Genomic DNA, 16,841 nt, shown 5'->3' on the forward strand with positions numbered 1-16,841 from the left:
TGCCAGGCAAAACAAGTTGCATCTTGGGAGCCTGACAGTTAAGAAATAATTTGCCTGTGTTTAAATTACCAAATACACCAATACATCACTAACGTTTCATGTTTAACCGGAGAATTATGTTCGAAGGTGTAATAGCTGTTGAGTTTTATTCATTAGTTATCGAGTTCCATGAGTATAAAACTTAAAGATGGTTTGCTTCAAAATCAGACAAGAACCAATTCACCGTTGCTGTTAAGAAAAGTGTATGCCAGGCAAAACAAGTTGCATCTCGGTAGCCTGACAGTTAAGAAATAATTTGCCTGTGTTTAAATTAACAAATACACCAATACATCACTAACGTTTTATGTTTAACCGGAGAATTAGGGAAGCAGATGTTCGAAGGTGTAATAGCTGTTGAGTTTTATCAGAAACCCATAAGGGTTGAAACGTGTAACGCGCGTTCACAGTTTCCAAATATTCAGTGCGAACTGATTGGTTGAATGTTTCAGTGCTAAGTACCATATTTGGAAACCCCTCGCTCTTTTTGTTCCAAATATGGTACTTAGCAAATTGGATAGTTAGAAGCTTGTTTCCCAGCACACAAGATGCCGTTGCACTTTTCAACCCTTATGGGTTTCTGGTTTTATTCATCAGTTTTCGAGTTCCATTAGTATAAAACTTAAAAATGGTTTGCTTTAAAATCAGAAAAGAACCACTTCACCGTTGCTGTTGAGAAAAGTGTATGCCAGGCAAAACAAGTCGCATCTTGGTAGCCTGACAGTTAAGATATATTTAATTTGCCTGTGTTTAAGTTAACAAATACACCAATACATCGATCACTAACGTTCCATGTTTAACCGGACAATTAGGGAAGCAGATGTTCGAAGGTGTAATAGCTGTTGAGTTTTATTCCTCAGTTATCGAGTTCCATAAGTATAAAACTTAAAAATGGGTTGCTTTGAAATTAGAAAAGAACCAATTCACTGAATTCACCGTTGCTGTTGAGAAAAGTGTATGCTAGGCAAAACAAGTTGCATCTCGGTAGCCTGAAAGTTAACTGAAAAAATAATTTGCCTGTGTTTAAATTAACAAATACACCAATACATCACTAACGTTTCTTGTTTAACCGGAGAATTATGTTCCAAGGTGTAATAGCTGTTGAGGTTTATTCCTCAGTTATCGAGTTCCATGAGTATAAAACTTAAAACATGATGGTTTGATTTAGAATCAGAAAAGAACCAATTCACCGTTGCTGTTGAGAAAAGTGTATGCCAGGCAAAGCAAGTTGCATCTCGGTAGCCTGAAAGTTAACTGACAAAATAATTTGCCTGTGTTTAAATTAACAAATATACCAATACATCACTAACGTCTCATGCTTAACCGGAGAATTAGGGGAGCAGATGTTCGAAGGTGTAATAGCTGTTGAGTTTTATTTCTCAGTTATCGAGTTCCATAAGTATAAAACTTAAAAATGGTTTGCTTTGAAATTAGAAAAGAACCAATTCACTGAATTCACCGTTGCTGTTGAGAAAAGTGTATGCCAGGCAAAACAAGTTGCGTCTCGGCAGCCTGAAAGTTAAGAAATAATTTGCCTGTGTTTAAATTAACAAATACACCAATACATCACTAACGTTTTATCCTTAACCGGAGAATTATGTTCGAAGGTGTAATAGCTGTTGAGTTTTATTCCTCAGTTATTGAGTGCCATGAGTATAAAACTGAAAACATGATGTTTTATTTAAAATCAGAAAAGAACCAATTCACCGTTGCTGTTGAGAAAAGTGTATGCCAGGCAAAACCAATTATCAAATATACCAATACATCACTAACGTCTCATGTTTAACCGGAGAATTAGGGAAGCAGATGTTCGAAGGTGTAATAGCTGTTGAGTTTTATTCCTCAGTTGTTGAGTTTCATCAGTATAAAACTTAAAAATGGATTGCTTTCAAATCAGAAAAGAACCAATTCACCGTTGCTGTTGAGAAAAGTGTATGCCACGCAAAACAAGTTGCATCTCGGTAGCCTGAAAGTTAAGATATATTTAATTTGCCTGTGTTTAAATTAATTTGAAATAAAGAGAATAAAGAAATAATTTTCCATTTTTTAATTGCATGATGGTGGCCGTTGTAAACCGTGTTTTAGGAAATATTTCAGATTGATTTACGTGACTGTGCCTCTAGACTATTTTGACACATCACTCAAAATTAATTTAAAGTAATTTGAGTTATTTGTCGTCATTAAAAGTCGGCCCTCTCTCTCCCTCTGTCTCTCGCTCTGCCTTTTTGGTGTGAGTCTTGCTACAACTCCCGCTGAGATTTTGGTAATTTTTTTTTACCTAAACAGCGGGGACCCACATTCCTGACCCAAGTTAAGCTCCTCAAGTCTGAAGAATGCATTCTATCAAGTTTTGAACGCCTACAAAAGTCAGAATCCTGCCTTCTAAATTGATAATCAATAAGCTCTATAAAGTTCCACGAGTTTTCCTAGCAGTGATTAAATATTTATCATCATTGAAACAAGGCTAAAAGTTATCATATATGCGTTGATGACGAGAATGTCGTTTTTGAAAATGTCAGCGTTAAAAGCCCCGCTGGCAACTAACTTATTAAAACAACATTCTTTCATCTTGAAGAATAACTGAACAATTTATCGACATTGGAAATTGAGAAATACCGCATGAAGTCTTTTAACAGTCAAAACACCCTCATATTTTTGCTTTCATAAACAGATGTTTTGCCCCGTACCAGTTCCCATAATTTCTGTGCTTCTAAGCTCAGTTGCATTGCAATAAGCTGCATTCTAAAATTCAGAGTTAAAGGTGCCTTCCAGTTTATTACACAACGACGAACATAAACCTGTTTTTTTGTCTTGTCGCTTCCTATTCGCTCTTCTTTTTACATCTGTTTTAATCCCTTCTTTATTCCTCTCAATTAGTTCATAGTCCATGGGTATGCTTGTTTTAAAAGGGACAAAACATTAAGATCTCCTATTTACATAATAACAATGACATACAAAACAAGTTACCACATCACAATAAACTTGTCGCCCGAAACATTGATTTCATTGGACTTCCTCCCTAAGCAACACATTTTTAAAGTCAGTTTCATCTGTTTCACTGCGTAACGGGCCTAGCAAATAATTTTCCAAGTCCGTTACAAAATATGCCGAATTTCCACGAATCAAAGTCTTTAAATCCTAGCAGCATAGACGGACTTTGTCATCTGAACCTGGTTTTATGGGGAAGCTTGCATGAGTCCGCCATGTAGCTCAGTGCATAGACGGGCATTCGAACTCAGATATTTTCCACACTTTCTCCACACTCAGATTGTTTCCCGAGTATGCCCGTCTTACCATTCAAAAAAAAAAATCGCTTGATTCCATAATCGAGGTAGACATTTAACAGCTCCTTCATTTCAAGGCGTAAAAGGATCTATAAGAAGTGATAATAGTTACGGCCACAGTAATGTCGTTTGAAAATATCAAGTCAGTCAAGTCATGACGATTTTAAAATTAAATAAAAAGAAGGAAAAGCGAGAATGAATATTGCCACGATATCATTTGATTTTGGCAATGGTCCTAAGCAACTTGCTTTGAGTCGTTTTTGCTGCACTTAGGATAGGAGTTAGAGGCTTTAATTACTTTGCAACTTTCATTGGTCACCTGTTGGTTCTCGTCCAGTGTTCTGGCATGGATGTTATCAGTTTCCCTAAGAGAAACCAGTGTAGGTTCAGACATGAACACACCCAAAAATACGATCAGGGAAGCAAGGCTCAAACTGAAGGATCCTATGATTTGATGACAAGAGATGTAATAGCCTCGCAATTAACTGAAACTACATTCTTTCAATCCATCAACATGGCATTCGCCACAAGCCGTTAATTTTCTCGCTTTGGGGATGGTTCACTGAACGAGCAGGGCTTGGAGAACGTCCTCAGGGTGCAGGGCTATTGACTTTGTTTAGCAAACGAAAGGTACTATAGAGTTTTTTTTTTTTTTTTTTTTTTTTTTTAGCGGAGCTGCGCCCGCGCGGAGCACCATAGTTAAGAAAATATCGATGCGAGAAATTTTGGTTTTATAGCCATGACGTCATCGACCGTCCGTACATACGTACGTAAGTCCTTACGTCCACCCCTCCATGTATGCTAATTTGACCAGTATCATGCTAGTTTACAGCATTACATCGTTCACATTGGACATCCATGTTTTGATCAATTGACAACTGTTAAACCAAGGTATCCGCTGACCAGTACACGTGACCATATCGCGAGCCCAAGCTTAGAGCTCACCGAGGTCAGCTGTTTTTTTTTTTTTTAATTGACCACTGACCAGGTACTGATTTTCAATTGGATTGCAAGCTCAACAAGGTTAACTCATGCACCTAAACATAAGCGAGGCTTCATTTTTCGCGCGCTTTCGATTCTGTGGCTCGAAGCGGCTACACGGCCATACTACGTCAACTATAGTTCTTACACAGTCAACGTTTTTCGTGTTCAGGTGGTAAAACGTTTGGAAAATGTTTTGTTTCTGCATTTTTCGCTGCTTTCAATTCAGTTTGACATATCATGATAGCTGTGGTCCACACTGGCGGCTACGCAGTATTCAAGTCAAGCATCGGACGGATATTAACTTAAAGCTGAGTGTTTATTTTTAATTTTATTAGAGCTGCTGTTTTCTCTGTATTGCGATTTTTGGCATATCTTTAGAAGCTCTGATAAGGTTACATGATGCCTGGAGGACCTATGACTAGAACAGAAGCGAAAGAGAATGATAACGACAAAACAGAATACCAGTAATAGCTCATACTTGGTGGAAGAAGTGGACAAATGCTTTCCTTGGGCACTAAAACGTTTGTTTTTTTTACGGATGCGCTATTTAAAGTGGATGCGTATTTTTAAATAGTGGATCGATTTTTCCTTTGTTCAGGAATGAAAATCGAGTTTTTATTGCCAACTGTAATTAAATAAAAATTATCTGTACTATTTTGGACACAAAGATAAACTGAGAACAATAGGCATTTCTCCCGATGAGTTGAACTGTTTGTTTGTTTGTTTTGCTTTAAAATGAGAGCGAACAAGTGCTTTTTTAATCCGTTTGCTAAACTGTTTTTCGATGTGCTTCGACAGTGACAAGAAAAGTTTGTCTGTATATTATAAACACGTAATCGCAATGAGTTCTCGTAAAATTAGGGGGAAATTTCACTAGCTTGTGTTTTCAGAAGTTTGTTTAAAGCACCTAGAGGTAATTTAGTATTGGAGCGGATCTTGTTTGAAGTTCCTTTCTTGGTTGCATTGCCATATTTTGCCGATTCTTGTTTCAAGCCAAGCTGGCGTGTTTCACTGAAATAAATCAAAATGTGAATGATCTCGTTTTCAGACTTGTGGAATAAAGTACATCAGTAAAACTCTTTTTGTGACTTTAAACTGACAAAGTTTTTTCATGGTTTCTAATTTTAGCGTGATTCCTACTCGCTGGGTATTGACAGTTGACTCTGAAATGGCTTTTTTCCTTTTCCATTCACTCACGGAGGTTGTGCTTGTTTTCTTTTAAAACTTGACGTGCGGTTCAACAAAATTTCGTTGCCTAACTGGTGAATTCCAAAGTGAATTTCACTCGAAAAACCGATATCGCATTCATTGCTTTGTGATCGTTTTTTAGCGTAAAATTTACCATGGAATTCACTAGTTAGGCAATGCCAAAAAGTATTGCCTGATGAGGAAGGGGGGAGGGGGGTGGGCATGTGCAAGAAAAATAGGGTGGCTGACGGGGGAGGAGACAATTTCCAAATGACTCTTCCCCAAACCTCAACCCCCTCTTAACCCATAAAAAAAAATGAACCGTCCTTTACTTTGCAGAGTTTCATCTCCGCCTGCCGATCATCTCCGGAAAATTAAATAAGGGTATGGGATTTTATGGTGCTACACGCCTTACCGTGGCCACCTAACAAAGCTTTTTACAAAATTGTTTGCCACTCAGGTTGTGTGAATTTGATTGATAGTCACGCCTCCTTGCAAAGTTCACACAGTTGTAAGTTGAACGCTGCATGGGTTGTTGGGTTGACGTATTTACACGAAGTTGTCAAATGTGAAAGTTTGTCGGGTGGCCACGGTGAGGAGCGTTGCACTGTGAAGACAAAGTATATTGCGTTTTTAGATGGCTTTCCTGTTGCTATGGCGATCTACTTTGTCTCTGTAAATGAGTACATCTTTTTAGCAATAATTGGCGTTTCTATAGTACCAAAACGCCGCCGTTACGTGCAAAAGTAGTATTGTGTAGTCAATCCCTGGAATAAGAAATAGTCTTGCAATTGTTGAAACTGATTTAAAGTAATCAAGTGAAGCTATGATATTCGCAGTTATGAACGCAATTTTTACAAGTGCGTAGAGAAGCTTGAAAATTTCAGGACTTGAACGCGGTTTGAACCCGTGACCTCGCGATTCCGGTGCGACGCTCTAACTAACTGAGCTATGAAGCCACTGACGTTGGGAGCTGGTCATTTGTGGGTTCTAATGGTCCCGTGAGGAATGAATCAATGATGAAATGGTATATGAAATGAATCATGTATGAACTGCGGATATGCGAGGTCACGGGTTCAAACCCCGTTGAATTCCTGGATTTTTCAGGCTTCACTAGGAAATTGTAAAAATTGCGTTCATAACTGCGAAGACCATAGCTTCACTTGATTTCATATCCGCAGTTCATATATGATTCATTTCATATACCATTTCATCATTGATTTAAAGTAAGTTGGATCTAATTTAATACTTATTTCTCTACCATTTTTTCCAGTTTCCTGTGGTCTTCTTACTCGCTTGCTTCTATAAAAATGACCAAGATCCTGCACTTTTACAGCACAGCAGTGATGTATCTGGTGTGTAGTGTGTGTCGCGCAGACGCTCAGCAGTGCCAAAGTGTACACTCCACATATGGTATGATGTTAAGAGGCCATGTGTTTGAGAAACGCACTGCTGCAAACATGCTGACCTGCGGACAGTTATGTAACGCCGACATCCGATGTCAAAGCATCAATTACGTCATGAGTCTACATTTGTGCGAGTTAAACAATCGCACAAAGGAGGCGAGACCAAATGATTATGTTCAACACTCAGATCGGATATACGTGAAAAGACCTAGTGAAAGAGGTATCGTTACCTTGGTTCTTAACTAATTGTCGTAAAACGAGCCAAGTGGGGTTGCCATTTCGGCCAATCATGCCCTTTGTAGTGACAGAGGGCATAACGAGGAAATATAGATCGTTTTCACTGTCACGCAACAAAAAAATAAAATCGAAATCGTTCAATGAAAAAAGCGAAAAACTTGATATGTTGTAGGAGAGACAAATTCATAAATCACCTCTCCAATTCTCAGGTCTGTGCGATACATCGTTTACGAGTTATTTGTGGAAGAGTTCCACGCAACTTTAAAGAGTTTTATATGGAGCCGCCTTGTCAATGCACCTCTGTTATGCACTAATACGGTGGCGAGAAATCAACAAGAACAGCTGGAGTTCACTTTGCGATGAAAGCGCTTACTTTTCGTTCATGATATAAGATACATGTGTATTAACACTTCTCGTAATGTAGTTGAACCCCTCAAACTGCTGAGATTCAAAGGGATAGACATTTTTTCAACCAACTAGCTTTTGTATTATTGTGCCACGCAAGGTGACAATTTGGAAATTCAAAAATGTTGTATTTTCGAAACGAAAGACGTCGTGATTTCAAGATCATCTTTAGCCTCCTGTTGATAAAAATTCAAAACAGCTTGCAATTTTGATTTTACAATTTGATAGCGTCACTTTGAAAACCATCGATATTCCGCACTCTTTGCGACTAATGCGTGAGTTCTTTATATCGCTCCACTTAAAGAGGTAATGAACGAAGGCTGTAAAACGGAGAATTATATCATACGAAGGCAGCATGGTGCGGTCTAAAGAGCACTGGGTCTTGACGATGCCGTTCTTAATCCTTTGACTATACCAGGATTGATCAGTATGTAAATTCGCCTCTCAATTTCAATATACTGTCAGGTAGACAAGTATTGAGAATAAAGATTATCGTCATCTTAATTTGAAGACATAATCCTAGTATAACACCAAATTCTCATGACCAGCCAAAGAAGAAATCTATTTGGAAGTAGTTAGGGAAGCGAACTCTTAGATCACGGGAGTCTAAGGGTATTTCGCTCTGGCCACTCGCTAGATTTGTGGTCGAAGTTCCTTCGCTTTGTTAACAGTCAACTGGATGCCCCCTCCATTTTCAGCAATTTTCCAGGCCTTAAAGAGAACGCTGGCTCTACCACTTACTCTTATTGTAACGTTGCAAATAGCTAGCAAGTACTGAGAGGGACCCTTCGTGCTACATATTTCATTATGACATGTAAGGAAATACGTATATTTCTAGTTTTTCTTACAAGTTGTTGAAGTGGAGTACCTGAACTAGATTGATGATATCAAACTGAACTTCCACGATAAAAAGCAACTACACACTGTATATATTTAATTTGATGAAAGAGTTCCCACTGCAGGCCCAACTTATTTAAGGTTGCAACTTGCAACTTGCAACTTACTTGAATTTGAACAAATGTTTGCAACTTTACAGTTCCCCTGGGCTCCATCCAAGAGATACCTGCCGAATATTGCTCCGAGATCAAAGCGAGTGAAGGAGACAGCGTGGTCAGTGGCAGGTACTGGCTTGATTCAGTTAAACCAGGCCAAGTTGTGTTGGTTCCTTGTGACATGCTGACTGGAGGTGGGTTGCTTGAGACACCTAAGGGGCGCCTTGCACAAAGGCACTTTTTATTTCTATGCCGTTTTCAGGATATTTTAACGTAATGCAAGGAGCAGTGACACCAATGTGGCCAGAGTTCGATTCCCGGTCCTGGCGTCATATGTGGGTTGAGTTTGTTTTTGGTTCGCTCCTTGCTCTGAGATGTTTTCTCCAGAAAAACAAACACTGCCTAATTACAGTTCGATCCGGAATGCACGGAGAACATGTTGAACGAGCCCCTGAGCTCCCTTAAGGTGTTCCTTGGGTAAACAAATTACAAGAACAATTACAACAACAACAACAATTATTATTATTTCATTTAACTATCAATCATATAGGACCAAACACGAGTGTTCTACTATTTGGAAAGACTACAAACAATGACATAAAAATTATAGAAAATTAACATGATAACATGTCGGTGGTTTTGATACGAAGAAAAGAAAGATTGGAGTTACCGGAAAAGAGCTTCCTAGAGCAGAGTAGAAACGCCGAGTCTTACCATGGAGTGGAACGAACTCGGGACAGGGAGTTGAGTGTGCTCTCACGACTGAACTAAAAAATGCCTTTCTTAGTATTTTGGGAAAATGAAAACAAAATCAGTCAACAAAAGATGAACATGAATTGTTGAAATGTCGAGGGGAAGAAAAATGCTGGGTAGAAAAACCTTGTGATGGTGATGAGCATGATGACGACCTCGACGACGACGATAAAGATGGCGATGACAATGACGATGACGATGATGATAATAAGGGTGATGAAAAGGTATTTCTCCTTCCCCCTTTTTGTTTTCATAAATGATCTCTTTCATTTCGAGGAAACAGATACAATACCGATGGGTAGGGAGGCGGGACGTACGCTTAACTTTCTAATTCACACAACTTCTTGAATCGTATCTACATTCGTTGTTTTCGGAATCTTTTTCAGACGCAGACGAATGCAACGCTTCAGTCCCAGTCTGTGATGCTAATGCCATCTGCCAAAATACATTGGCATCATTTCATTGCACCTGTAAAACTGGTTTTACTGGAAATGGTTTGAGCTGCCAAGGTAAAGGTGGTTTGTTGTAGTGCGTGATTGCTTCAGTTTTGCCTTTGCTTGGATCATCAATTTTAAGAAATTAATCTGACCAAACACAACAAACGCGTACAGTTTGATAAACTAATCATAATAGCCAATTCTTTGTTTACAATTCGGGTCTCATAAACATATGCCTACTGGCTTCTTAATGACCAGCAAGGAAATACAATCTCGTTCCCAGAGTCCGTGATCTTGTGGCAGCTGCAGGTGGCGAGAGATGGCGAGAGATACAGAGCTCCGATTCTGGCTGTTCTTTTTGTCTCATTGAGCATTCATAAAAAGAAACGGAAGTGAGCAGAGATGGGGGGGGGGGGGGAAGGGGGGCTTAGTCTCCAAGCAACTCACCCCGCAGCTGTTTACAAGTAAAAATGTTACGAATCATTTGTAACTGATATTATATGCTTTGCTTGTCACTAGTTTAAAAAAGAGAAGAAAAAAACTGTAGTGCAACTTTTTTTATGCCAATCACTAAGCGTCAAGATTGTCCAAGCGCGTAATAATATTTCTTTATTCAACTGAAATCCCTCTGCCATTGGTGATTAGTTCATTTGGCTGTCTTTTCGTCTCCCGTAATTGCTTTGGTTTCTCGAGACTTGATTTAAAATGACCCCAGTATCGAAATAAATTATAAGAATTCGAATTAATGATCTAGATCTGATCTAGATTCGGATTGCCATAATGTATTTTTAGGATTTGTGATCCTATATTTGGCTGAAAGCGCACCTAATTTCAAATGTTCTTCATCGCTAACTATTTCAAGTCAAGAGCACACATACATTGCAGCTTTAATTTCTCGCTTTAAAACTTAACATAACCAGCAATCATTTGCTCCACGACCAGTTTGTGCTGTCATCTTACGTTCAGACACTTACTTTCTCACATTCGTGGCCATTGGATGAATGAATATCGATGTGTTCGTGTGGAGGCCACTACTTAAAAACAAAGCCTCCTGAAGGAAAAAGCAAACTGTATGTATTACGTGCGTCGAACTTATGAAGAAAGCTCTCAGGGTCGAACGCATAGCATTTCATTCTGTGTCTGAAATATTTGGCACTGTTCTGCTTGTTGTTCAGTCACGTTTTTTCTAATTTCATATCTCTTCTTATTCCCCTAAGACTTCGACGAGTGTACCAGTGGTGCTCACAACTGTATTAATGGAAAAGCTCTCTGCTTAAATACTCTCGGGTCCTATAAGTGCACTTGCAAGCTGGGTTACCGAGGAGACGGTCAGACCTACTGCATTCCAGACGGCAAGTATTCCAAATTAACAATTAATGTCATTATATCAGCTAATTTGAAAAAGGTGAACAAAGGAACCGATCAATAATCAAATTGAGGGTAGAAGAATTGGTATCCCACATCTCTTTTTTCTTTTATGTCCGTCATTAGGGTCTCATATCCCTTTCTGAGTCTGTATTCCTTATTCGAAACCAATAGGAATAAAAGTACTTATGATAATGATAATGATATATTAATAAAAGATATTCATTAAAACTACGTACAAGTTCCTTGCGACACGCGGAGAACTCAATGGTGTGACAGGAGTCTAATCCATGAGCAGTAAGCAGAACTGCAAGTTTTCCAGATGTAAACAGAGTCTGCTAAAATTGCCGCTGGAACTACAGTAGTCTTCCTCCTTGTGACGTGGGTCCGGATGGCCCAGGAATAGAAACATAACGCTAACGAAACAAAAAAAAACCATAGACCCATAACATGCTTGAACAATCTTTACAAATGGTATACTGCCTGCCTACTGAAACCCACTAATGAACATCTCAACAAATGTGGGCGCATGCAAGGAGACCAGTGAGGCGCTAAAGAGGAATGCGCGGGCACTGTTGACAACTTATTAATTGATCAGATGGTGTGCCAAGACAGCTAGCGTGGAAAGAAGAATGTAGACATGGCATGGGTATATGTAAGAAAAGCTTACGACAGTGTATATCACCGATGGCTGATAGAAAAGTTCTCACTACACAAATTCCCACTCTGGCTTTGCTAGACGATCCAAAAAAATACTGGGATCTTCGCAAGAACCGAGCAAGGCTATGAAACATCAGAAGTGATAATGTTCAAAAGAGGTCTTCCCCAGAGAGACGCAATCTGCGCAAGACTGTTCACTCTCTGCATTAACTCGATATCATGTATGCTGAGTGCGACGGAAGGCTACAGAATCTCTACGCCAATTGGGCAGAAGATCACACACTTGCTTTACATTGATGATCTCACGTTTTATGCTGCATCGGAAGAGAAAATGAGAAGAGTGGCAAAGAAAGAAAAGTCTTGCATGAAGGATGTTGGATTGCATTGGAACAAAAGCAAGTGTTGAGTGGTATATGTGAAGAAGGGTAACGTAAAATGGGACACAGAAAGTATGTGCGTAGGAGACGAGAAATCTGTTGATAGCCTCAAGCAGGGATCACATTACAATTTCCTTAGAATCAGGGAGAATATCAAGCAGGATGATACCTTAGTGTTAGAGATTGTTGGTAAGGCATATATACAAAGATTATCATTGATTTGGTCTAGCCCACTATCTGATTACAACAAGATGGTTGCAACAAACCAGTTTGCAATGCCCGTGCTTACCTACTTAATGACAACCCAGAGTTGGCCGATTATGGCATTACAATAGCTAGACAGTGGAGGTAAGAACCCCCTAGGATCAACAGCTATGATGTAACTACCAAAGAAGCTAGGAGGACGGGGACTCAAGAGTATAAAGCGAGAGTACAAGCAGGAGAAGATTAAGGCTGCCGTGAGATTATACATCAATGAAGATCACGCCATTGAAATAATGCGAAGATTCGAGGAAAAAGGTGAAATGACAGGACGACGATCGCTGGTAAAAGATTATTAAAGATGCCAAGAAGTATGCACTGGAGCTGGGGTAAAGATTACACCTTGTGTACCCGCAACCAGTCATCACAGATATAGCGACGAACACAGATGTTCCAATTAAGCTTAGACAAAAGAAAATGAGGGGACAGAGAAGGAGGCTCCCAGTCCAGCCCTTGGGATATGTTATGTCCACGAAAGTTATTTTTGGACGAGCGGAAATCTTCCGAGACGTCCGTATGCAGGCCAACCTCGGTCCGATGTTTCAAAGAAAATATATATTTATCAGCCTTCCACGTGCGCCATCATTTTCTCTTTTCACTAAGAACCTGAGAGCAAAGCAAGACTGCGTGCGGACGTCTCGGAAGACAGACTTCCCCTAGAACAAAGAGTTCCCCTCGTCTAAAAATAACTTTCGTGGACATGACATATCCCGGCCAACGCCTTGAGCCTCCCTCTCTGTCCCCTCATTTTCTCTTGGCTTAGAAGAGGTGAGAGGAGAACAATAGCAGGGAAGGCTGCTGACCCAGAGATGGGACGACGAAAAAGATTGGCGAAGAGTGCTTTGCTTGGATGACTGATTGGAAAGCAGCGCCCACACATATCATTGCTGGGGTGAATTAGCTGTATCACCAAATGTTACCAACGAAGACCCACCATAAGAGCAAAACAAGGCTTGAGACGGGACAGAACGTCCTGTGTCGGATGTGTAGCAAAGTTCCAGAAACCCAAGCACACGTACTTACAGGGTGCAGTAAACTGGGCCAATGAAAGTACCTTGTACGTCATGATGCAGCACTTAAAATTATATTTTACGAGATGCTGAAAGACCTGGACCTAGTGACAACAATACCACCATGGTGCTCGATGGAACAACCGAAGCCACTTTACGAGAATGATAACGGAAAGGTGTACTGGGACGTCCCAGTATTCGCAAAGAACGTAGAAGTCAGGAACAACAGGATCGACGCAAGAGTTATCAACAAGGAGAAAAAGAAGGTGTACCTATTGGAGATGAGCTGTCCTTGGATAACCAACAGGGAGGAAAAGAGAGAAACAAAGACAAATAAATACACACCACTCCGGTTCGAGCTAGGGCAACAGCACGCTGGATATGACTTAGAGCAGCACAATATCGTGTTAGATGTACTGGGGGGTTGTTCAGAAACCGTGAGAAATAGTAAAAGAGAGCTTAGTGCAGAGAAGACGAAGGCTGGCAAGACATTAAACAGAATACAGAAGGCAATTTTAAAGAACTCCCTGCATATCGCAAGGTGCTTCAAGATGTTATCGCAATGATTTTAATTGATTTTAAAGTAATGATGGGGACATATAATTGGCTATCAGTTAACCCTCGTGGGAATACCGGATCTCGCAGGAGATCTAAAAATAACTTAAGAGGGATTACGATGGGAATAGGGCCAATATGAGGGTTTACCTCTCTTACCTTCATACTCTCTTGTCTAAAATAGATCGGTCTGTAAAATGTTGTGACACAGGCTTAGTAAGGGAATTGTTCGCTTCTAGTCACGGGCTCCCGATACGATGCAGTGGTAATTTACTCTTATTTTGTTCACGAAAAATCTTAAAAAATCCACACAAGTCTCAACATTGCTTACTTAGGGGGCTGGGGTCGGGGGAGCCCCAACAGTTTATTTTTTTCAAAGTGTTCTTCTGGTCAGCTGGTTTAAGAATATCATATCATTCAGGGTGGTAATGCATTAATCGATAATTTCCTGTCACTTGTCTTCGCGTCTGTTGCCACTGATTTAACTACCATAAAATTTAATCCATTATTTAATTGACAGTTCCTTGCTTTTCTTAGAATGCAAAAACTACCAAGTACTGGGCAGTGCCGACCGAAAAGTGACAAACGATGCAACGCCTCTTTCTTGCGACAGCACACTTGGGCCAGCTTGGTTTCGCTTCCAAGGAAACGCAGGAACAAAAATGCTTAATTGGTGTGTCCCTAAAGACAGATGCGGAACACACGCACCCGGGTGGCTAAACGGAGCTCATCCCCAGGCTCACGAGGGCAATGTGACACGACAGGTCTGTTTCCACTATAGTGGGAATTGTTGCATCTGGTCCGCCAATATTCAAGTGAAAAACTGCAGTGGCTACTACATCTATTACATCCATGGAACTTCACCTGATCAATCTTGTTTTCTCCGTTATTGCAGCACGGACTGAAGAAACCGAACGCTCTTAATTTAAAAGGAAGATCAACGATTATACATTTTTGACCAAACAAACTGTTCCCTCGCTGACCAGTGATTTTTCTCTTGCTTTATGTAACCCACTTGCGTGATTAGGGCAAAGGTTCATCTTAATTTCCTGGGATCTAAAGCGTTTGCAGTTACTCCTGTTTTAGTAGAAAATGAGTGGAATTCCTTGAAGTTAGTTTTCGAAACTTACATGACAACTGTAAGGCCATGTGCATACGTTCTATTAGAATTAGTTACAATGTATAAGCACCTATTTTCCTTGTTATTAAATAAGCTTGTTTCGAATTGGTTACAACAAAGTGAGTTTCACACATTGAACAGTTTCACGCAATGAAGAAAGCTGCTGTACTATCGGGGGTCACCCCATATGTATTATCAACACATCCTTAAAGCGATTGACCGTCTCAATCTAGATCTGACCCTGCTACCAGACTATAACGTTAAAACCTTCTACGCGAAACCCGTGAACCCCTCTCCCCGGCGATTGCCTTGCACATTCGCTTGGCAGGGGAAGCTATCTATCACCCTACTCTGATGTAGCATCTGGGCGGGAATATATGGGGGTCTGAGTACCAATTGGGAAGCAGATATAGCGTGATGCTTGGCTCATGGAGTAATTAAAACCCGAGCTTTCCTGAAACGATGGCGCCGGCGCCGTGTTAGCGAGCGTTGCGCTTCCTGTGGCCACACGGAATCTTTCTCTCACGCCTTCTGTGAGTGCACTATTGCACCTCAGGTGTGGGCGTGGGTGTTTCAAAGCGTCAATCCTTTTTACTCTACAGCATAAAATCTCAGTCCTGCTTTAGTTTTTTTCGGACATGGCCTTCCTCGGGGTGGCCAGTCCTCCAAATCCAATCTCATTTCCGGTGTTCTTTTTAACATTACTCTTAACGAGCTCTGGGCGGCGCGGAACCTTCGCACTTTGGAACAGAAGGTCACCTCCGCCCAGGCCATCATCAAAACAAGAGTGCGCACGCGGATCTCCGCGGCGCACTCCTATTACTCCCCACATGAATTCTCAAATACCTGGGCACATATGAATGTCCTTTGCCCCGTAGACAGCGATGAGCTACACCCGGCGGCCAAGCCTTGCAGGGGCATTTTTCCGGGCCCCCGGGTGTGGTCACTCGATCCCCTTTGCCCCTCGCTTCCTACATGCCCCTCGCTTCCTACATCCAAACTATTCTGAATCAAAATACAAAATAAAATTAGCAAATTAATTAACAAATAAGGCAATGAAATGCGCAAACAAATAGCACTGTATATAGCTTTCCGCTATTGTTTACGAATTAAGTTTCTCGCTTTTAATCATATATTTTAGCCCTTTTAGCAATCTGGAGTGCAAGTCAGACGAGGTATCTCCAGAATGCTTTCGTTTATTATTAACATTATACGGTACTTTCACCTAGTTTAGATTTTCACGTTTACTATTTTAAAAGCTTTCCTTCAATAATTATATTGTACTTTAACCTAGTTTAGATTTCAACTTTAATATTGTTAAGTAAGGGCAAGCAGAGCTTCCTCTGCCTTGTCCACTGTATATATGTAAATAAATCGAAAAAAAAGTATGGCAGGTAATGTTGTCGATCCCCAGGACCGGACCGTTCCGAAACTGAGGAGAACATGGAGATTGCTGGTATCCCGTCTTATGCCCAAATGGCTGGGCGTCGTCGACACTCCAGAGTGTCTAGTCAATCCAGCGTTGATTATGTAACGAAGAATGCTGAACGTCTTAATTACTGACGCAGAAAAGGATTCTATCCATCCGCTGAACATTTTGCCCGAGCGACCATGTACGGCACATTTTTCATCTCTTTCCGACAAGGACACTTCTTTATCCCAAGTGTTTGCCGATCTAAAGAACTGTGGTATCCGTTCTGCTGCGGTCAGATGTCTCCAACGTAATCCTAATGGCTTTCTTTCCGTGAAGTTTTCCACCAGTGAGTACCGT

General features: G+C 40.5%; 1 protein-coding gene across 2 annotated transcripts in view; it reads left to right on the forward strand.

The window, feature by feature from the left end:
* The window catches only part of LOC138033691 (uromodulin-like), a 19,107-nt gene extending 3,918 nt beyond the window's left edge, over positions 1-15,189 (forward strand). For both annotated transcript variants that reach the window (XM_068881486.1, XM_068881487.1), the window contains exons 2-6: positions 6,766-7,118; positions 8,577-8,726; positions 9,672-9,794; positions 10,940-11,074; positions 14,488-15,189. In XM_068881486.1, coding sequence (XP_068737587.1) covers positions 6,803-7,118; positions 8,577-8,726; positions 9,672-9,794; positions 10,940-11,074; positions 14,488-14,855 — 1,092 coding nt within the window. In that variant the 5' untranslated portion in view covers positions 6,766-6,802 and the 3' untranslated portion in view covers positions 14,856-15,189. The remainder of the gene's footprint in view (positions 1-6,765; positions 7,119-8,576; positions 8,727-9,671; positions 9,795-10,939; positions 11,075-14,487) is intronic.
* Positions 15,190-16,841: the final 1,652 nt, after the last annotated feature.

Source organism: Montipora capricornis, chromosome 14 (genome assembly GCF_036669925.1).
Source record: "Montipora capricornis isolate CH-2021 chromosome 14, ASM3666992v2, whole genome shotgun sequence".
NCBI lineage: Eukaryota > Metazoa > Cnidaria > Anthozoa > Scleractinia > Acroporidae > Montipora > Montipora capricornis.